This window comes from Berghia stephanieae, chromosome 6, assembly GCF_034508935.2.
Source record: "Berghia stephanieae isolate SIO BIC M18660-M18661 chromosome 6, UCSD_Bste_1.3, whole genome shotgun sequence".
Taxonomy (NCBI): Eukaryota; Metazoa; Mollusca; class Gastropoda; order Nudibranchia; family Aeolidiidae; genus Berghia; species Berghia stephanieae.
Window position 1 is genome coordinate 19,960,841 of NC_088365.1, and position 23,518 is coordinate 19,984,358.

The 23,518-nt window shown below is 35.0% G+C and overlaps 1 protein-coding gene and 1 long non-coding RNA gene across 9 annotated transcripts in view; one reads left to right on the top strand and one right to left on the bottom strand.

Moving 5' to 3' along the window:
* Nucleotides 1-16,368, top strand: part of LOC144974652 (regulator of nonsense transcripts 2-like) — a 75,572-nt gene extending 59,204 nt beyond the window's left edge. For all 8 annotated transcript variants that reach the window (XM_078917735.1, XM_078917731.1, XM_078917727.1 and 5 more), the window contains 8 exons: nucleotides 1,354-1,452; nucleotides 2,233-2,322; nucleotides 4,212-4,308; nucleotides 5,769-5,848; nucleotides 8,237-8,299; nucleotides 9,094-9,172; nucleotides 10,296-10,407; nucleotides 13,299-16,368. In XM_078917735.1, coding sequence (XP_078773861.1) covers nucleotides 1,354-1,452; nucleotides 2,233-2,322; nucleotides 4,212-4,308; nucleotides 5,769-5,848; nucleotides 8,237-8,299; nucleotides 9,094-9,172; nucleotides 10,296-10,407; nucleotides 13,299-13,308 — 630 coding nt within the window. In that variant the 3' untranslated portion in view covers nucleotides 13,309-16,368. The remainder of the gene's footprint in view (nucleotides 1-1,353; nucleotides 1,453-2,232; nucleotides 2,323-4,211; nucleotides 4,309-5,768; nucleotides 5,849-8,236; nucleotides 8,300-9,093; nucleotides 9,173-10,295; nucleotides 10,408-13,298) is intronic.
* Nucleotides 16,083-22,399, bottom strand: LOC144974655 (uncharacterized). Its single transcript, XR_013645790.1, has 2 exons — nucleotides 18,928-22,399; nucleotides 16,083-18,344 (listed from the first exon to the last, which is right to left on the bottom strand). It is a non-coding gene; the product is annotated as an uncharacterized LOC144974655 (long non-coding RNA).
* Between the last annotated feature and the right edge of the window lie 1,119 nt (nucleotides 22,400-23,518).

A 23,518-nucleotide genomic window follows, 5' to 3' on the forward strand; every position in this document is an offset into this window, starting at 1 on the left:
TAACAGGCGTCATGTCCTGTCCTACATGTTAAAAGTTGCTGTTGGCCAGGGACCCCTTGTAAAGTGCTTTGAGCACATTTAGTGGATATTGCTCTATATAAAGCTCAATTTTTTAGAAGAATCAGAATTACACATCATAAGAGGTCATCAGCTAAGCAGTTTATAAGAATATTTAGATAATTGCAGGAATGACCCATCATGCCCCAGTAAGCAATCTGGGGGTTGATAAATAACACAAGGGCTGAGGGAGGTTTAAAAATGGACTCTCATCGGCAATCCACCTACCTACTCACGTATAAGTAATTTGAAATATTAGGATTTAAGAGAAATAAATATATGTAGCTAGGCTGTTAAAAGTAATGAACAAAAATGAAATTAATAGCTTTGAAAAAGATGGAAATACCAAACACAAAATGTTTCAGTCTCAAAACCCTTCTTTAGGCAATAACAAAAACAATAAAAACATTACTCACCAAGTAAAATCCATACAGGTGGCAGATATGGAAACGTATTTATTGTTGTTTCACTGTTTGTTGTTGTTTGGCTATTGAGTTGTTGTTGTGAATTGTATTCATGTTGGGTAACCTGTTAGGTGTCACTGTGAGTTCATTTCACTGTTATGTGTTATTTCTTCCCTGAGTTTGTGACGTCACAATGGGTATAAAAACGGGGTTGCATTCATTTCCAAAGCTCTTCTTACTACTTGACTATGGATTGTTGATTGAAATTAGATAGTCAAGTGTTGACTCTGTTTTTATTACCGGATGGATGGACATTCCTGGACTACTCGTGTGATGCCTTGAAATATTTGTGTATGACTATTATGTAAATTAATTGCCACTTTTATAGACACAAGCTTTATTTCTTTTATAGATTTTAAGGCTATCTTTGCAAACCCAACGTGATCTTTGAATTAACACGAGGCAGATTTCATGTCGTCAATTTTGAAAATTTACAGCGAGATAACCAAAGATGTAAAATAAGTTTTTATTTTAATCTGCTATTCTACAGCACTGCTTCAAGACCAGATTTCGAAATCAGTGGATTAAAATTGTCAGATATATACTGAGGAAAAGTGTGTCAAAAGACAAAATTTAGGCAAATAAATAAGTAACACAAAGAGGTGGATTTCAAATAGAAATGTTTTGGTTTAGGTTAATTCCAAATTCCTTGTTTGTGGAGCATAAATTATAGAAAGCTCAAGGTGTCCTTAAGAAAAAAACAAAAACAAATCTTAAAGATGGTCATTGGTCATGAAACTGCACCGTAGACAGAATGATAGCTATTTTAATGGGAGTCATGATATCACTATGATATAGAAATGGAATTGATATTGTTAAGTCATTTCAACAGATGGGTGATGGCGAAGGAGAAGGTGAGGAAGAGGAAGAAGGAGATTCGTGCACTGACGATTTCACTGGATCTGATGAGGAGGATGAAAATGAAAAAGAGGTAAATTAAACGTGTACTAGCTATCTTAAAACGTCCAATAACATTTTTTCCTTTTTTATCAAAGTTGTTGAAGACACTTTTTCACTTTTAGAGTCTTTGATTTTTTCACATTTTTTTGTTATTGTTTTAGCCATGTTATATTTGCAATGCCCCCCCCCCCCCCCCCTCCCACTCCCAACAAACAAGATAATTTTTTTTTTTTTTTTCAAAAATATTCATCTAGAATGAGCATTTTACCTCAGAATTTTAAATTTTCCTGAAGATGATTCTTCTCTATTGTTTAAAGTCACCACAATTTACACATATATTGCTTATTCTTTTCGATTCTTTTTTGTATTATTCAAATTGTATGACTAAAATCCTCCATCCATCCCTAACCATCCACCTCCCTTCCCACCTCTTTCTTTTTTTATACTCATGACATTCATTTTTTTTTTTTTTTTCAAATGGAAAAAAAAAAAATCTAAGTTACTTTTCAGCAGTGATGATGATGATGATGATGATGATGATGATGATGATGATGATTATGATAAAGATAGTGGTGGCGGTGGATGTGATGATAATTATAATAAAAATGATGATGATGATGATAATGATGATAAAGATAGTGGTGGCGGTGGATGTGATGATAATTACAATAAAAATGATAATGAGGATGATGATGATGATGATGATGATGCTTTCACAATGATGACGATAATGATTTGTCACTTTGATGCTCAAATTACCGATGATTTGCTGCTTATGTGTCCTAATTGTTTGTTAATTTTTTTCATCCAGGTGAAAGTACTTAAACCCAAACATGTCACCTCGAAGGAGGATGAAGATTTCATGGCTGCTCTCGACCAGATGATGAATGAGAACATTAAGGTAGGTCTTGCTTACTTCCCTGCCATTACGATCATGCACACTAAGGCTATAAAAAATTTGATAAAGCAAGTTGAATAAAGGAGTTGACGATCATTTTTTAGGAGATGCAAAGAAGAAGAAAAAAAAAATTGTCCTTTAAAGGTTAAGAGGCCCACAAAGCTTTGGTAACACAAAAACATAATACTGGTGTACTTTCCATCAGATTTAACAAAAGCTCAGCTATACAATATTACAGAGGCAATTGGTAGGGGTATTGGTAGAACTTTCTATTTCCTTATCTATACGTGTTTCCCCTTTTCTATTTTGTATTTCCAGTGATGTCAACCTTAAATAAATAATGCTAATCTGTATCTGTATCTGTATGGCAGGCGCTGAAGAAACCAATGGTCTTGTTGTATTTCAGCGGCGTCCTCATTGGGCGTCCTAATTGTATGCATTTTGCTGAGGATTGTATGTGTTATTAAATTTTTATTACTTAAGCATCTTTAACAATCATACACTCTTTCAGTGTACTTAAGCACTTGAATTTGTTTGTTTACCCTGTTCATAAAGGGAGTTCAATATAATATTATCTGGCTGGGTCATATCAGATTAATAAGTGGATTCTGGAAGTAGGTACTATTTGTCTAGTCTATAAAGAGTAGGTTTTTTCTTGAATTTAAATATTGATTATAATATCGCTAGCATGGTCTAATTGCCCATCATCAGATTTAGCGCTAAGGATTGTACGCATTCTTTCAAAATCTTGCTTGTTTTGGCTATCCGTTGTACACATTTTCATGGGTTAGGGTTGGCAGCACTCACTGTATTTTTGTTCTTAACCTAAATTGAGCCAGATTTTCCTCGCTCAGATCATGCCAAAGTACTTTTCCATGAATGTATCAGAAAATATCTGAGTGATGTTTAAAAATCTTTTTTTTTTAAATTGAGCTTTATATAGAGTAATATCTACTTAATGTGCTAAAAGGGCTTTACAAGGGATCCCTGGTCAACAGCAACATTTAACATGTAGGACGGGACATGCCGCCTGTTAGGCGATATTACAATTTTACGGACAAAGACAACACTGTTACAGCCATGTACTCATTTTACACCTGAGTACAGTGAGAGAATGTGAGTAAAGAGCCTTTTTCAAGGACTCAAGTATGCGCCGAGTGCGAGGCTCGAACCCAGGACCTTCTGATCCGAAAGCGAGTGTCATACCACTAGACCACATAGCCGGTGTTGTGATAGGGGGGTCCCATGCAGCATTTGTGTGGGACTTTCAATGGCTTCAAGATGGCCACAAGGATAGATTACTGTTCAAATCTTTTTTTTTTTAAATTAATCTTTGCCTTACTTTTTCTCCAGCAACTGAAACTCAAGGGTTTCAAAATCACTGTTTAAATTTTAAAACAAATTTAACTAATTGAGAGGCCAGAAAATATTTTGTGCGGCTATGTGGTCTAGTGGTATGACACTCGCTTTCTGAGCCTCGCTCGGCGCATTGTTGAGTCCTTGGAGAAGGCTTTTTACTCACATTCTCTCACCGCACTCAGGTGTAAAATGAGTACCTGGCCGTTAACAGTGTTGTCTCTGTCCGAAAAAATTACAACATCGCCTAACTGGCGTCATGTCCCGTCCTAAATGTTAAATGTTGCTGTTGGCCAGGGACCCCTTGTAAAGCGCTTTGAGCACATTTAGTGGATATTGCGCTATATAAAAGCTCAATAAAAATTTTTTTTTTCTTTAATTCAGATCTATTTGGGTATGAGATGACTGCATTATGGCTTGACCAACCAACTAAAATCATTCACTACATCGAAGATCAGCTGCAGTGCTTTGATGATGTGATTTCCAATAATTTTGATAAACATTTTTTCTGGTTTTCTTTTCTTTTCTTCTGACAGGCTAGGACTCAAGAGCCTCTGAAAGTTCCCCAAATCAATATTTCCCTCCCACAGCAGATCAAAGCCAAGGGAAAGAAACCTTTTGGCCTGTTGCCTGGTGGGTATTATTATTATTATTGATCTGATCAAATTTGACGGTATTTATTTAAGTAGGTTATAGGATGATAATAATAATGATAATAATTATACTTTATTGCATCCCAAAAAGGACATCTTTTGTAAAGACGTGTTATAATTTACACAATAAGACAAAAAGATTATGGAAATATGATGTATATATTGAATGGTTACACAACCAGAGTCGTGCTTTATAGGAATAATTTCAACACTGTAAAATAGTTAAAACTGTCACTATAAATAGAAAATTGAAAAGATTGCAATACAAATAAATTAGCAAATTGATATTTACATTATTTGGATCAATTTCTTAGTGGCTCACAAAGAAGATTGATAAAACTTTAGCTGAGACGCTTAGAATATTTAAAGTCATTGAAATTTTCAAGATTTGATGCAAGGTCTTATCAATGTAGATTTTATAGGATTACTCAACATTTTGCAGCCTTTGAAAATGGGTGTGAAAATAAGTCCCCCCCCCCCCCCCCCCCCCCCGCCCTTTTTTTTTTCTTTTTTAAAAATGGAGCAGACTTTAATCTGGCTGAAATTTATACACTGATTTTTATAATTATGATTTTATGATTGAACCTAAGAATGTAAAACAAAATCAAGCTAAAGTAAATGATTTGCATATTTTTTTTTTTTTTGTCATTTAATTTGTGCGGCTATGTGGTCTAGTTGTCTGACACTCGCTTTTGGATCAGAAGGTCCTGGGTTCGAGCCTCGCACTCGGCGCATAGTTGAGTCCTTGGAAAAGGCTCTTTACTCACATTCTCTCACCGTACTCGTGTGTAAAATGAGTACCTGGCCGTTAACAGCGTTGTCTTTGCCCGAAAAATTGTAATATCGCCTAACAGGCGTCATGTCCCGTCCTAGATGTTAAATGTTGCTGTTGGCCAGGGACCCCTTGTAAAGCGCTTTGAGCACATTAAGTGGATATTGCGCTATATAAAAGCTCAATTTAATTTTATTATTATTATTATTATTATTATTATTATTATTATTATTATTATTATTATTATTATTATTATTATTATTATTATTATTTATTATCATTATTATTATTATATTTTTAAAATTATTATTATCATCATTACTATCAGTTTTATTATCATCATTATTACCACTATTTTAATTACTTTTTTTCGCCTATTCAAGAGCTGTAACCTAACAATAATTGCCTATTTGGACAATAAAGATTATTATTATCATTATTATTATTATTATTTATTATTATTATTATATTATTATTATTATTATTATTATTATTATTATTATTATTATTATTTATTATTATTATTATTTATTATTATTATTATTATTATTATTATTATTATTATTATTATTATTATTATTATTATTATTATTATTATTATTATTATTATTATTATTTTATTTTTTTGGTCATTTAATTGAATATTTCTCCCATGTGGATATTTGCAGGATCAATCCCAGATAAATCCGAAGAAGACAATTCAGGACTACACTTTATACTGATGACAAGGAAAGGAAACAAACAGCAGGTGAAGAATATTTAGGTTCCTTCTATACATAGGGGGTCCTGATACATAGGCATACCTGCCAACCCTTCCGCTTTTGGAGGAATCATTTCCTATTTTCACTCTTCTTTTTTGTACTATTCCGCCATTGTCTCTAAAATTCCGATTTTCAAAAATGATGACAATGGTAAGAATAAAAAATCAAGTGGGAGGGGGGGGGGGGGGGGGTAGGTGAAAGAGGTGAAATTCCTATATTTTGTCTCAAATTCCTATGTTCAGGTGTTCTGATTCCACTTTTGGAATGTGAAGGGTTGGCAGGTCTGGATAGGGTGTCCCGATAGATAGCGGGATCCTCATAGCTCAGTAGATAGAGCACTTGCTTCACATACAAAGGTACCGAGATCGATCCAGGGTGCAAGCGAGATTTATTTTTTTTCTTCTGACCCCCTGTCCACCCAGCAGTGGTTGGGTAGCCGGGTCTGTTAGATCTGGTGGAAAGTACTTTGTGATAGACTAGTGTCCTATCCAAAGGGTAGTAAGGAATTGTTATTGACCATTTCACGATATAAAAACCAGGATAAACTCTGGCTCCATGGGCTGGATGGCTCTGAAGGACTACTATCTGTATCTGTATGGTTGGAGCTGAAGAAACCAAATGGTCTGGTTGTATTTCAGTCCTCATTGGGCGCGGGCCCATGTCAGTCGGGCCTTGAAATCATTTAGGTGTGGTGCCATGATGACCAGTTCATCCAGCCCATTCCACTCCGAGATACTACTATACATATGGATACAGAGATGTGAGATGATGATGTAGAAATCAGGTTATTGCCTTTAGATGGTGAGGATTGAAATCCCTTAGAAACATCGAAAAAAAAAAGAAAAAAAAATCGATTGCCTTGGGTATCTAAAGCTCATATCTAGTCTAAGGGCAGACAAATTTTTTAAATGATGATTATTTCCCCTATTACAAGAGCTGTAACCTAACAATAATTGCCTATTTGGACAATAAAGATTATTATTATTATTATTATTATTATTATTATTATTATTATTATTATTATTATTATTATTATTATTATTATTATTATTATTATTATTACTATTGCTTAAAAAGTAAAATTCAAACCCTTGACAAAGTGTTTGAATGGAAATTACATAATACTTTTTTGGGAGGAGGATTTCTTTTTCATCTTCTTTGGTGAAATGTAGAAACTTCACGAGTTGGAAGACAAGTCTACGTGTGTTTTTACAATCCTTCATAAATATACATTAGGGGATATATGACCCATCGTCTCAAAATGGTACTATGTCGGAATGAACCATATGCTTAAAAGCCAAATTAAATGTTAAAACTGGTCTAAAATATAAATTGTTAGCATTAGCACCCCGAAATATGGTATCCATTCTCCTCAATAAAACATACAAACTCAACACAAGTCTGATATTTCTGGCTATAAATTCATTTTTCAACATCTTAATCATCCCAACTTAATACCGTTTTGAAGCGAATGGTCACATATTCACAGTTCAACTCTAGAATGACATATAATATGGAGATGTTCATCATGTGATTTATGACAGAATGGTAGAAGTCTGAAAACTATGCCTGAGTACTTCTTTTTTTTTTCTTTTTTTTTTAACTCACTCAACCCTAGCACTGACTACATCCGTAGTTTACCCCGGGTTACTTTTACCCCATGCCTATTTAATACATTTTTCTGAGACAAATTATAGGTGTAGTATCAAAGCTATTGTTTTTTAGTTTTTGCATATTAATGTTAATGATAGTTGAATAAAACTATCTATGCACATGCTCATTTTTATTACATTTTTTTTTTTATTTTGAAAAGTAGCAAAAATCTCTAGGATTGAGTGAGTTAACAGAGCCATTGAGCTGATGGAGCCGGAGTTTATCCTGGTTTCTATAGCGTGAAACGGACAATAGCAATTGCTTGCTATCCTTTGGATAGGATGCTAGTCTACCGCAAAGTACTTTCCACCAAATATAACAGACTCAGCTACCCAATCACTTCTTGGTGGACAAGGGGGGGGGGGGTCGGAAATGATCTCAACTACACCCGGGATTGATCTTGGTTCCTCTACATGTGAAGCGAATGCTCTACCAATTGAGATACCGGGATCCCCATGACAGATTACTGGCATGAATGATTCCCCATGACTGATTATTTATTCGACGTTAAGGTCGTGTCGTGAATCTGAGAATACCACCACACCATTGTGAAAGTGGAAAACCGTAGGGGCTGCCTGAAGCCGGTGATCGTAAAATGCTAACGAAAGAGTGAAAATGGAGGGGTTTCGTATGGGAACAAAACAGACAATGGACGTTTGGGGTACAAACAAATGCAAATAATTAAGGAATTGCCCCCCTTTTCTCTTTTTTTTTCTTTCCAGCTGACAGATCTAGAAATCCCGATGAGCGCCGAGTTTGCCACCAAATTCAAAGAGAGGGAAGAGGTAAGCAATCTGTAGTCTCCATTTTGTAGGTCTGGGAGATAGATAAGTCTGATATGTCCATGGGTGCAAGAGTGCCAGCTACAGCCGGCCTGCCGGCCGATTGGATTACTGAAAAAAATGTCGCCGGCTTTTTGCGATTTGGATTTGATTTTTTTTTGTTTTTTTTTTTTTTGTTTGTTTGTTTTGTTTAGGTCCCAACAATCGGGTCGGGTACATCCTTATGATTAAGCGAAACTTTTGAATCACAATGCTACTGTGACCCGGAAGTGATAGTTATATTATTAAATTTGAATCTTGCAGGCTTTTTCAGATTATATGTCTGGTCATAAGTAGACTTGCAGGCTTTATGAGGTCCAGTTGCTTGCACCCACGGATATGTCTTAAACAAATGTCTTAAACCCATATGTGATTGGGTAGCTTGGTTTATTGAATCTGGTAGAAATTACTTTGCAGTTGATTAACATCCTAACATAATTAATTATGTAAGTGAGGATAACAATTGGCTGTATGGGTCAATTTGTCTCCAACTGACTGCACGAGTACAAATGGGAAGGAATGGAGATTTAATATTGACAATGCTTTCAAGACAGCAGGAGATGGCTAAGCTTTATTATAGTGCGTTTTGTTCACTTCTTTTTCTTTTAAGATATTTGCCATTTTGTTATTTCCTACTTGGCATCCAATGTTTATAATGTGTCATTTACTTTATTTTTTTTTAATTTAAAAAAAATAAATTATATTTTAATCATTTTTTAAATCAATTTGATTTTTCTTTCTGTTCCCTATCATGTCAGGCTAATCGACTGGAGAAGGAGAGGATGAAGCAGATGGTGTTGAACCTTAATGAGAGGCAGGAGGAGGAGGAATTCCAAGGTAAGACAACATCTGGTAACAAATATTTGTTTTTTTATGGGGGGGGGGGGGCAGGTAGCTTAGCTGGTACAGCACTTGACTCATTTGTATACATATTTTGTTTGAATCATTTTTTTTTATAAATTGAAATTTTTCTCTCCCTTCAGTAGTGGTTGTATCTGCTTTGTGGTCTAAAAGTTCTGACGGAAACGGCTAAGTTAGAGACTAGCAGTTTATTCAGAGGGTAGCAGGCAATCGTTACTGTCTGATTTAGGCTATAGACACTAGGATGAATTCTCTGACTCCCTGGGCTTGGAGGGACCAATTACATTATTATTATTGCTAGATTTAGTTTCTCAGTTTTGGATTCATTGTCCCCTTCAAAACAGGATTTAATAATCCCTATAAATATTTTGTGTTTTGCATAAATGATGATAATGATTTTGTCTAAGGAACGAGAGAGCTCGATCGAATATTTTGCAAAATAACAACATGGAAAGTGTTTAGGTTCAACTCTCAGACTAGAATGTGTGACTTAACAGTTTTATTCCTAATTTCATTCAACCATAACATTTACTCATTTACAACTTGGGTCAGTTGTCTTCTTGATCTCTCACCATAACCATAAAGTATTTTCTATCTGGCTACATCTATTGCACCCAGCTGGTTTTCTCTTGTCTTGTTATTAAGTTTCAACTTTGTGCATCAAAGATAATCGCAACTGTGAGAATGGTGAGAACAAATGGACGTCCCTTAGCCTTCATTTTGATTTTATCGATTTCTCTGTCAAATTAAATTCAGCCATTAATTTGTTGTTGTTGATATTTTAGGGCAGAGAATTCCATATTCGGATGGTGCTTGGGAAAAACGAGTTGAGATGAACTTTTTTAGCTTTTTTTAAAGCTTTTTTTATATAGCGCAATATCCACTAAATGTGCTCAAAGCGCTTTACAAGGGGTCCCTGGTCAACAGCAACATTTAACATGTAGAACGGGACATGATGCCTGTTAGGCGATATTTCAATTTTTAACTCGTGTTGTTCAAGACTGCCTTATTTTTTCTTCTCAACAAGTCCAAAGTCTAGTTAAACCTCTAATATTGAATAAACTTATCTCAGTACTTTGATTATTTTCATCGTCTCCAGAGGCCCTGGCTACAATGTCGAGCATACCTCCCAGCAACACAAACAGGGAGAGGAAAGTTAAATACCAACACCCGAAGGGCGCTCCGGATGCAGATCTCATTTTTGGAAACAAGTATGCGATAATTTTATTTTGTTTTGTTATTTAAACAATTTTTTGTACTTATCCTACTCGTGAGTATTATTTTAGCATATTGTGTGTATTCTCAATTTAATATAGAATCACAGTAGTGGCAATTTTAATATCAGATCATTCCAAATATGGAAAGAATTTAAATCAATTCAACTCTTAATTTACCAGTCATCGCCCACCATGGAATTATTCTTCATCACTACCTATGGTCCAGGAGATATAATATAGTAATAATGGGGTTCAGGGTTCGAGTCCCCCGTCTGAGCGGCACATAGTTGAGTCCTTGGAAAAGGCTTTCATCATATTCAGGTTAAATTGAGTACCTGCTGGCTGTTAACAGCGTTTTCTCTGTCCAAAAAAAAAATGTAATATATCCTAACACACGGCATGTCTCGTCCTACATGAAAAGTGTTGCTGTTGGCTAGTGACCCCTTGAAAAGCACTTAAAGCTTGTTTAGTAGTAGTAGATGTCGTGCTACATAAATACTCAAGATTAGTAAATTTCCTTATTACTTTGACATTATGAATCCTGCATTACACAGCATGAATGGAGTCACTTCTTTGTCAAGCTTTGCTTTGAAAGTCACAAAAAAGATTTATCTTTTCCAGTCAACATGATAGCAATCAGTTGATTAATTTCCAATCCATGACATTTTGAAATCATGACTTTTAGCTTCCTAAATAATGATCTGACATTCCACCAGTCAAATTCCATACAGATATCGATCTGTGGTCCAAAGATGTTCTGATGGATGAATCAGGTGCCAATGAGTGGCTTTATTGAAGGAATGACCTGAAATATGAAATATTGTCACGTTAACTTTAAGAAACGATGACTATTGATACTATGCATTTATGTAAAATACTCACAACATCTGTCAGTCATATTAAACATACCAACACACAAAACTGTGTGTAATCTTTACCGTTTTAGGCCTGTAAATTCTCAGTCAATTAACTGAAATCAGTCAATTTGTCAAATTCAAATATTTAAAAAAAGGAAAGAAAGAAAGAAATAAATAAAAAAAGAAAGAATTCACAAATCGTAGTCGAATGACCGTAAAGTAATTAGGAGTGTTCCACAGCGCTACGCATAGCTCATGGGGACGGTTTATATTAACGATGTATATATTGCCAAGACTAAGCGACGCTTTTTATAAAAGGCGTGTCTGAACACATCCCTGGGTATTTTCACACATCCTTCGTTAAATTATTTTTTCACTTTCCAAACCCGTCGCGATCCCAACTGTAGCCAATTTTAACTGAGCCACCGAGCGATAAATTTCACTGTTTCATCTAAGCCAAAATTGACCACATTTACCTGGCGAGTCTCAAAAGTATGATAAAGTAAATTGCGAATGTTATGTAGACACCTTCAAATCGAAAGTTAGGATAGATTGCTACAAGCACATTTCGATTGCCTCACGTTGTAAACAAACTGGTTGACCGTTTCTTCACTGATTGAGTACCTGATTATAAGGAACAATGGTAAGTAGCCTAATTAATTCCCGTGCAAATCAGGACGTTTTCTGCCATTGTTTTGCTCAAGCCCAAGCAAGCTTGCTGTTTTGTGGCGATTTACCTTCATTTCGATTCTTTGAATTTTTCCGCTACGCCTGCCGAAGTTTCTTCTTGATAATAATAATTCACTTCTACTTAATAATTCAGTGTCATATTTATTTAAGTTTGTTTTTTTCGGTCATTTACTGATTGAAAATCAAGTTTGCTCATTGCTACATTATTCTAATGTTCTCACAATGGCTTAGCTGTTCGTGGATCGCAATTCAGACTTGTCGAGCATCGATAAAGATGTGAGGAATAAATTCAATAGGTCATGGCTAGAAGTTAAAGATGATAATGGTGATTATTTTTCTGACTATGTCAAAAAAATTCCAGAGGCAGGAATATGATTTTGATGAAGTCATCTTTACCTATATGAATGACATGCTTATTTAGCATTCCTTCTACTTCTACATCAAATTATGGCAGTCATACTTCCAGTAAGAAATAACACCCACTATTTTAATGTATTGTATTTATCACTCTCCTCTCCAATGATGCCCTTATTTTTAAAAAAATAATTGAATCTTCAGTTTGTCGAAGAGTTTCAGTCAATTTTTATAGAGCTCATTTACAGGTCTAACCGTTTATAGTCTGATAGGTATATTTTTAGTGAGAACTAATCATTTACAGGCTGTCCAAAAAATAATAAGTGAATGACGTCAACTTTGTTCCTTATAATGTTTCAATGTTAAAAATTTTTTTTCAAATTTCATATTTTTGGCCATAAAATCAACTTCTACCATCTAAATGCTCAACGCGCATTACAGGGAATCCCAAGCCAACTTCAACACTGAATACGAAGGACTAGACATGGAGCCTGTATAGGGTTGTTATAATGTTGTTTTGTTTTTTTACAAGAGAGGCAAGGCTGCTACTTGCCAGATATTCACTTTGCTTACAAGTGAGATGAGATTATAGCCTATTCCAAGATCTCAAATTGGCATTGCCCACTGTGAGAGTTAAACTTTTAGTAGTATGCAAGTCTCGTTGAGTATCAGTTCAAGATACCACAAAGCTACAAAATGCCCATGGCACTGGAATTTATCACCAACAATTTCTTACTACCCTTTTAATAGGATAATAACATAGGATCGAATAGTTTACAGCTAAGTACTTCCCTGCACACATATAATAGATCTAGCTACTCAATATTTGCTGGATGGAAAGTTTCCTTTATCTCTGAGTCAATTACTTTACTATCGAAGGTATCAAACGTGACCTCATTAGTTTTATGCTTAAGTTTAATATATTTTTATTATTATATTTATTAAACAATGTCTGTGTCTTCTTTTTTTTTTCTTTCTCCACAGAAAGCGCTGAGATGTTTCCCAGCCGACTTTGATGTGGAGAAATCATCCAGAACTTTTTAAAAAACACAACCATTCATTCTCCCTCACTCTCGCTCCTCTTTTAAAGGATGAGAATGATGATGATGATGACATTGATCTTATTGGGTGACGGTGTGGTGGTGGTGGTGGTTGTAATGGTGTAGGTGTTAGTATTGGTGATGGTGTTACGGATTGACTCAAAGGCTCTCAAGCTTCTTGATCAATCACAGTTTCCAGATTGGCCCCAGTGTTTTTACTGGAAGATGGACAAGAAATAACAAGAAATAAAACAATTGGCAAGCAACTGTGCTTTTGTGTTATGACTCGTGTGAAGTCAATGTTAAAGATGAGATTTATATGGAATGACAATGTTGAATGCAGACAGTGCTGAATTCTGGGTATGTTTGTTTTTGGATATTGTATGTCACTGATGACGAGAAGAGTCTGCGACACTGAATTTATATGAATAGTAGAGGACAAATTTCTTTTGTGATCAAGACAAGAGCTGTGTTTTTCACAACTTCAACTGTTGAAAAACTCGAGAAGCTTCTCCAGCCATGAAAGATTCTTGATTTCGTATGTTGTGGAGTTTGAAAGGAATTCAATTCATTTGGGAATCTATAGCAGCAAGCAGAGCTCTCAGGATGGTGGTTGATGCTAAAATTTAGTTGTATTTTTTCAGCCTGCAACGAATGAAACCCTTAGACTTCAAGATGGATTTCGGAATGCCATGAATAATATATCTGAAAATGTTAGCCTTTTTATTTCAAGATTGAGCCTCTTTACCTTGTCACAGAGTGATTCTATACTAGTTTTTACCAATATGTTCTTTCCCTTAACCTTACAAATTTTGCCCATTCTGGCATTTGTGCCATCATCCCTGCTTCTCATTAAAGCATAAGACCTATTGGTGGAAACCATTATGTATCTATTCTTAACCTTCCTTTTCGTCACATTTCCATTATTATGGAGAATGCACTTACCAAATGCAAGGAGATTATTTAAAATGTAGTGCTTCTATTTCAATTATTATTTTTAAGGGTGCTTGCAACACTTTTCAGTCATTTTAGTGCCGTCTCAAAGTCCAACAAACCTCCCATAGCGGGCAGGGAGGTACATACTGTGTCTTCTATCCCCTTATATCTGTTTTCCAACATGCTTTCTGTCTTTGTCTTGGAATGAGATTACTTGGTTTTTTCCTGGCCTGGTCGGAGTCCTGGCTGGGAGGGAAACAGTCATATGCATAGTTATTGTTTTGGGAGATGATATTTTTTTCCTTGTAAATCATCTCTCTGTTATGCATTATTATGTTATTTTTAATGAATAATGTAAGCATTTGAGTGTATTCCTCTTTGTTGGATTTTGTGCATGTGTCCGGATGAGACATAGGTGATCTCAAACTAAGTACATTGGTGGTATGCTCTTGGATTCTACATCTGATCCCTATTTGTTCCCAGTTCCCCTTTGTCTTACTTTCTCTTGGCTGCTTTAATTGTAATTCTAGAACTTTTTACTATCCCATTTTCTTCCTTTTTACTGGCGCTGATATGACCTTAATGTGTTGCAAGCGCCGTAAAACCCTTAAAAACAAAACAAAAACAAAGTCCAACAACAATGGTACAAAGCCCTCAAACTTGGAAGTCATCAGCAAAAAATCCTAGAATTTTAGAATCTTCACTTGGATTTAAACCATTGACTTTTTGACCTAAAGACTAGTTGTTCATCACTACACCATCAGCTCCCCGTAGTTTTGTCATTTGTTTACCTCAGATGAAATAGATAATAGGATCAGCTGGTGGTTGGCAAGGACTACTTTTAGGGTCCTCTAGTCCCATTCTCTAGGAATGTCTGTCTGTCTTGTACTGTAGTAGGTTCTGGATTTAGCCCATACCCTTACTGGAGTCCTTATCCACAAATGATGCAATTGGATGGGAGCATATCAAAACGTGGAATTTGTGACACACCTTCACACGCGTTCAGACAGCATGGTTGGTTGTTTATCAGCAATGACTTGAATGAAATCCACCTCTCTCTGATCATTGTTATTGTTTTTATACCTGCAGATGGATGACCAGTTATCACACGAATTTCTCGACCATATTATAAACGTTTGAAATTACACATATTTTCTCTGTGCTGGTTCTCTTGATCAAGCGGTAAAACAGTGGCTATTTTACTAAGACACATACCATCGTTAGTAAATATCGTGAGTTTGTGATGTCAACCAATCACTGCCATTGTTTACAGTATGACGACTGTCCGAGAGGCGTGGTTATCTAAGTGTCTATTTACTTCTCTTTGCTCGCTTCAATCCAACTTAATACCAGATAATTCAGATTGAGACAGAAAGTCACATATTGGTTTTGTAGGAGATCCTTAACTAAAATTGAAAGTTACCATTTTGATAATAAATTTGATTCAATGTTGTAAGGAAATATGCTACGTTTTTAGATATTTTAATTTTTCGACAAACAGTACATTGTGTTGTCTGATGTTTCATTTCTATATTTTATCGACATATCTAGCTTAATAATCGAGTCAAACAAAGCAGCATTTATTTTATTATTTTTAAAAATTATTATTTGCAAAGCTTGGCAGCAACAGTGACGACTTCTGCTAAATTTTCTTCTTTTTTCCACTAAAGACAGTTCATAATCTGTACAATAATATGTTTCCTCCCAATGATGTATAGAAAATGAAAATTTCATTAGGCTAGTTTTTATTTTAAAAACCGTCTGATATATTCAGTCAAGGTTTTGGTTATAATTTTTGTAGAAGTTTATATTTTATAACAATTATGGGTTTGCTTGTTTTTTATTGGGGGGGGGGGTGTTATGTTTTGTTTTTAGGTTTTCTTTTTGTTATGTTCTAGGGGAAAACGGAATTTCCTTGATTAACAAAATGAAAGATGGATAAAGAATTAATTTTGTTTCCAAAAATTATTCTGAGAGCTTTTAACTCTCTTGTGCAGTTACATAGTTGACTTAAAAAATAATATCCATGACGAAAGTCTCACTGAAAGTTTTGATAATAAATCGTGAAAATATTTTAATAATTCTTGTTTTGTTCTTGTTGTATAGTTTTGATTAATTGTGTTTTGGCTAAATTAACTGGAGAAAAACCATCCATGACTTGAAATGTAGCCTTTATAAACTCAGCTTCTGGATGGGGTTCCTGACCTCCCATAGCGGGTAGGGAGGCACTTACTGTGTCTTCTATCCCCCTATACCTGTTTTCCAACATGCTTTCTGTCTTTGTCTTGGAATGAGATTACTTGGCCTTGGCAGGATACCCTGGCTGAGAGGGAAACAGCCAATGTATTGGTAGAGTTTTTGGAGATGATATTTTTTTGTTTTGACCTGTGCTGCTGTCTGGATGAGACTTTTGGGTGATCTCAAACTAAGTACTTTGATAGCGTTTTCTTGGAATCTACATCTGTTTCCTATTTGAACCAATTCCCCTTTGTCTTACCTTTTCTTGGGTGCTTTAATTGTAATTCTAGAACTTTACTATTCCATTTTCTTCCTGTTTAATAGCGCTGATATGACTTTAATGTGTTGCAAGCGCCTTAAAATCCTCCAAAACAAATAAACAAAACAAACTCAGCTTGACCATACCAACACATTGTCACTATACAAGGCACTGACCACCAAAAGAAAGTAAATAGTGAGTTTTATTCACTATTCAAACAATGGGATCATTTGTTTCCTTGAGCACTATCAACAACTCTTTTCTCACTCTCTTTTTATGACCACCCCTTTGTTTTGTGACGTAATTTTTAGAAAAGTGTCAGGCGATTAGCTAGTTTACGAAGTTTACTGACTCATCGCCCGACGCTTTCATTCAAAAGTGTCACTGCAGTGGTTTCATCCTTCTCTTCTGCTTCTTCTGATAGTGTTCTCGGAATCTACCTTAGTTCCCTATTTGAACCGATTCCCCTTTATGTTTACTTTTTCTTGGGTCCTTTTACTTCTAATTTTATAATTTTTTTCACTGTCCTTTTCTTTCTTTTAACTGGCGCTGAATTGACCTCTAAATGTGTTGCAAGCGCTGTAAAAAACAAAAGCAAAACAAACATACGTACCTTCACGTCTAATACTCAAGTTGAATGGTTTAATTGATTTGTCAAAAACACAGAAACAACTGAATTCGATAGCATAAATTAATAAACACATTTGAACGGATCAGATAAGTTCAATATTTATTCAGTTTTACACGGTTTGGTATAACATTATAAGATACATACATTCGTTGTCAGTAATAGTACGTCCAATTAAAATTAAAATAAAAAAAATAAAAAAAAGAACTTGCATCAACATCTTGTATTAACTCACTCAACCCTAACACCTACTATATCCGTAGTTTTCCCGGGTTACTTTTATCTCATGCCTATTTGTTATATTTTCTTTCTGAGACAAATTATAGGTGTAGTATCAAAGCTAATGTTTTTAGTTTTTGCTTGTGTATCAATGATAGTGATAGTTGAATAAAACTATCTATGCACATGCTCATTTTAATACATTTTTTCCAATTTTGAAAAGTAGCAAAAATCTCTAGGATTGAATGAGTTAAATCAAGGGGTTGAACATTTGAGAATGCTCGAAAATACGATGAAGGATTTTAATGGAGAGAAGTAGTACTAGGAGTAATCTCTCGCATGTGCTTATCATTAACAACTCTCCCGACATTCAAACTTGGACAAATATAATAATATTTTGAAGGGCGACAGACGGCAGAGAAATATTTAACCCGTCATTTTCGATAAGTAATGAGATATTGGAATATTGAATAGAATATTTATCTGCCATTTATCTGGATTTTAAAGTAACCTTTTTATGTTTTTATTGTTTTTGTGGTTGGCTGAAGAAATGGGTTTCAGCCCGAAACGTTCCGTGTTTGTTATTTTGTTATTTTTTGAAGCTGTTTTTACCATTTTTATTGTTTATTACTTATTTTGAAGGGCGCTATTTTCTTCTTCAACCAAAATGATAGACAGAATGAGTCGACATATGTATATCAAGAAGAGATCTTATCGGTTTTTTGTTTTTTTTTGTTTTTTTTTTTTTCTTGGGTGGGGTTCCTGACCTCCCATAGTGGGCAGGGAGGTACATACTGTGTCTTCTATCCCCTTATATCTGTTTTCCAACTTGCTTTCTGTCTTTGTCTTGGAATGAGATTACTTGGTTTTGTCCTGGCCCTGGTCAGGGTCCTGGCTGGGAAGGAAACAGTCAAATGCATAGTTATTGTTTTGGGAGGTGATATTTTTTTCCTTGTAAATCATCTCTCTGTTTTGCATTGTATAATGTTTAGTTTGCATATTATATTATATAATTTGTAAACATTTGAGTGTATTCCTCTTAGTTCGGGCCTATGCTTGTGTCTGGATGAGACTTTTAAGTGATCTCAAACTAAGTACATTGGTGGTATGCTCTTGGAATCTACATCTGATCCCTATTTGAACCAATTCCCCTTTGTCTCACCTTTTCTTTTGTGCTTTAATTGTAATTCTAGAACTTTTTACTATCCCATTTTCTTCCTTTTTTACTGGCGCTTATATGACCTTAATGTGTTGCAAGCGCCGTAAAACCCTTAAAACATAAAACAAACAAACATTATCGGTTTTAATGTCTGCAAAAATTGGGATTTTGAAAATTTTTCCCCATCTCTAAATTCGACACAGAATTCACCTACTGTGGTAGTGTTGTTTGTTTTTGTTTTGCATTTGTATTTTTTTTTTAAACCAGAATAAATCAATCTGATGTCTCTAGGCTAAGGACCAGCTCGCGGTATTTTTCTGTGTTTATGACCTTTGTACAGCAAATATATTATGTCATCTCACAGGGGATTTGTGATTTTTAATTTTTGTTTGTGCACACAAAAAGTCGTTCCCCTTTGTCTTCCTTTCTCTTGGGTACTTTAATTGTAATTCTATAACTTTTTACTATCCCATTTTCTTCCTTTTTACTGGCACTGATATAACCTAAATGTGTTGCAAGCGGCGTAAAACCCTTAAAAACAAAAACAAAACAAATAAAAAGTCGTGCATTAAACATCTTGTAATATTGATCTATGATCATGTTCTGCGGCTTGATATTGATGGTATACGTTTAAGTAAAATACCAGGTTCTATCCACCAGACAAATCGTAAGTTACCAACATGCAAAACTATGTGTAACCTTAAAAGTTAATCGTCCGATTGGTAGAATTTACGGAGAACTAATCACCCAAATGAGTGACGTCAACTTCATACAATCACTAAGTGTCAGAATTGGATATAACTGAATTATTGGGAAATTGTGAAAAATCTGTGAAATGTCCGGTGGTCTTAGGTTATTCCGGCCAAAAAAAAAAAATAAACATTCGCCGTCATCTCGAGCATTCTCGAAAGGTATCACAGAAATGTTTTTCTTCCATTACAAGCGACGTATTTACAGTATTAACAACTCAACTAAAAACATTATCATAGACGTTACAGTATCATCATATTACAAAGATTTTTTTAAATGAGCTTTTATATAGCGCAATATCCACTAAATGTGCTCAAAGCGTTTTACTAGGGTCCCTGGCCAACAGCAACATTAATATTTAGGACGGGACATGACGCCTGTTAGGCGATCTTATAATTTTTTCGGACAGAGACAACGCTGTTAACGGCCAGGTTCTCATTTTACACATGAGTACGGTGAGAGAATGTGAGTAAAGAGCCTTCTCCAAGGACCCAACTATGCGCCAAGCGTAAGGCTCGAACCCAGGACCTTCCAATCCGAAAACGAGTGGCATACCACACGACCACATAGCCGCACAAGAGCTACATTAATTCCCCAACGTTTACAGTAATGCTACTTGGATTTAAAAAATATTAATAATTAAAAATAACAAGGTGAATAGAGACAATCTCTTATAATTTAAAACTTTTTAGGGTAAAAAAATAAATGAATGAATAAAAATGTGACCCATCGTCTCAAAACGGTATTATGTCGGAACGAACCAAATGCTTAAAAGCCGAATTAAATGTTAAACTGGCCAAAAATATAAATTGTTGGCATTAGCACCCTAAAATATGGTATCCAGTATATTCAATAAAGCATACAAACTCAACACAAGTCTGATATTTCTGGCTATAAATTCAATTTTCAACATCTTAACTATCCCGACTTAATACAGTTTTGAGACGAAGGGTCACAAATACCCTCTATTCATTCCCAATGGGTAATTTTTCTCTAAAGTCTATATCAAGGGAAACCTGGAATAACTCAGGTGTCAGCCGCAGTGCAGCTAGCGCCGCAAATAGAGCTTGGGTGGGGTGATTTTCTACTTCTACAGCTCGGCTGGGAATCGAACTTTGTACCTTCTGGGTACGAAGCAATTACCACACCGCGTATTCCACACTGCCCCCCCCCCCCCCCAATCTAACGAATGCATATAATAATATTATAGTCTTTTGGGAGATTTTTAAAGATGGAATATGAAAAATCATGACTTATCAAACCTATGGACATTGAGGAAAAAACATTCTAAACGTCTTCAATTTAATGCAACACCGTTTTAATCCTGATGCAGGAAACCTTGGTACCAACTCTTTATTTTCTTGTTTATTTTGTGGCATATGACCGAAGAGCACACGCTCCAAGGCCTCCAGATTAAAAACAACAACATACAATAACATCATCATCAACAACAACAACACAAACAATAATAACAACAATAAAAATAAAGACAACTACAGCAACAATAATACTAATAGCCACAACAATAATTTTAACTCACTCAAGCCTAACACCGACTATATCCGTAGTATACCCTGGTTACTTTTACCCCATGTCTATTTATTACATTTTTCTGAGACAAATTATAGGCGCAGTATCAAAGCTAATGTATTATAGTTTTTACATATTAATGGTAGTTGAATAAAACTATCCTATGTACATGCTCATACATTTTTTTTTCAATTTTGAGAAGTAGCAAAAAAAAAAAACATAAAAAAAAAACAAACAAAAAAACTCTAGGATTGAGTGAGTTAACGTTGTATCCCATTCAGAGATTCAGGAAAATAACATAGATAGTTATCCCAGGTCTGTAGCAAGAAAAAGTCTATTAACCCCCTCCATACCAACTATAGGAAAATCGTCACATTCGTTACGATACAACCAACATTTTTCATATTCGAATTTCTTTTGTACATCATAAATTTTAAAGAAAATAAATAGTATGTTGTAGAGCATGTTTTGCTAAAGATTATGTGTGGCAAGACCTTACAGCTATTGTGTTTGAGTGATAAAAAATATATTTTGTGTAAGTTGGGTGTGAAGTTTTGGGGAAAATCCTGAAAATGTGCTGGTAAGGAGAGGGTTAACCCCCTCCATACCAACTACAGGAAAATCGTCACATTTGTTTCGATTCCACCAACTTTTATCTCAATCAGTTTTCTTTTTGTAATCACAAAATTTGAAGATTTTAAAATTATAGTTATAAGAACTTAATTCTGCGATGTACACGTAGCTATTTATTTCTTTTGAGTAAAGGCTTAAAAATCAATTTTTATGTTAGAGGGGTCTGATGTTTAGTGGAGAATCGTGAAAAAGTTCGGTAAGGAGAGAGTTAAGCTTCACAATGAGTCCGATACACGTTCTCCAAATTCCTATGTTGTGTTTGTTGTTTGTTGTTTTGTTTTTTGTTGATGTATTTTTTTTATAATCTCAAATCCTCAACAACAAAAAATAATCAAAAAACCAGATCGTAAGTACATGTCCATACACGTGCAAAAATATTAAATGATATTTCGTCTTCAGTCATAAGGGGGAGAGGGGGCTGGGGGGGGGGGGCATTTGTTGTTTTGACAGAATCTTCTACAGACGCGAAGGATAATGGACATTTTTGTGTCCCTAGTGTATCAAAAAATAATTCCGTAAAGTTTATAATTCTTACAATCATTAAAATGAAAAATAAAATAAATATAAACCTGAAAATAGCGAATTTCCAATGACCAATTTGCTCAACGCGACCCACGATTATTCTCGATCTTCACATCAGGCCTTATGGAATCAAATGTCCATTACACACAATGCAAGTCATCCTTTTATTTGATCATTTCCCTTTTTTGCCCCCCAGTCTGACGTACTCTGACCAAGCACATTTTTTTTTTCATCTTAGACAGACGATTTTTATATTCTTGACAATTAGGAAAGATGACTCTCAACTTGTCAAAAAGCCTCAAAAACTCGAACTTGAGCTTAACTACCGCATTCTGGAAAAGCGCGAAGTTTAAAATTTGGCCAGAAAACTCGTCCTTCAGATTATTATCGATTGATTTAAATTATGACCCTCATCTTGGAAAAAAAACAAAAAACTCTTAAACCTGTGACTTCGCGAAGTCCCAGGTTTGAGAGTTTTTGCCAAAAGCTGGTCATTATAATCGATCGACATTTGAAGGACGAGTTTTCTGGCCAAATTTTAAAGTCCGTACCTTTTAATTTTAAGTGGTTGTTAATCTATCAGTATATTAGGTAAAAGTAAAAGTACTTTGGCCACAAGCGAAAGGGAAATCGTTTTATCATGTATGACGGAGTGTTTCTTACATAAGGAGTGCGTGCTATTCCATTGATTCTGTCACTAGTCTTAGTGGCCTTTTGCTACAATGTAACACATTGAGCTTTTTCTATTATTCATCGACTCTAAAGATAGATGGTTTTGGAAGAGGTTGATTTCTTAGTTCTGTGTTCTCACCCCAGATCTGCGTCCAACTACGAAAAATTCGTAAATTAAACGGAATTTCGGCTCCAATTTCAAAACTTCATCAGCATTTCTGTCATTAAAACGTATTGAAAACGAGGCTTGATACATACTTTTAAGGATTTTGGCATGTATTTTATAATCGTGAGGGTAAATTATTGACCTATTAAGTTAACTCTTACGACTATTATTTTTATCTCTTAACCCTCTCCTTACCACCTATTGGAAAATCGTCACATTTGTTACGATACAACCGTCTCTTTTCTCATCTAAATTTCATTTCTATTTGCTCTAGCTATAAAACCTTGACATTCTGTAATAGAGCCCATATTGGAGAACAATTGTATGTATAGAATGACATCTTTGCTTTTCTGTTAAGATATGTCTGTTTTTGTGTTGGGTGGGTGTGAAGATTTGGGGAAAATTCTGAAAATGTCTGGTAAGGAGAGGGTTAAAAATTACGATTTTTCAAA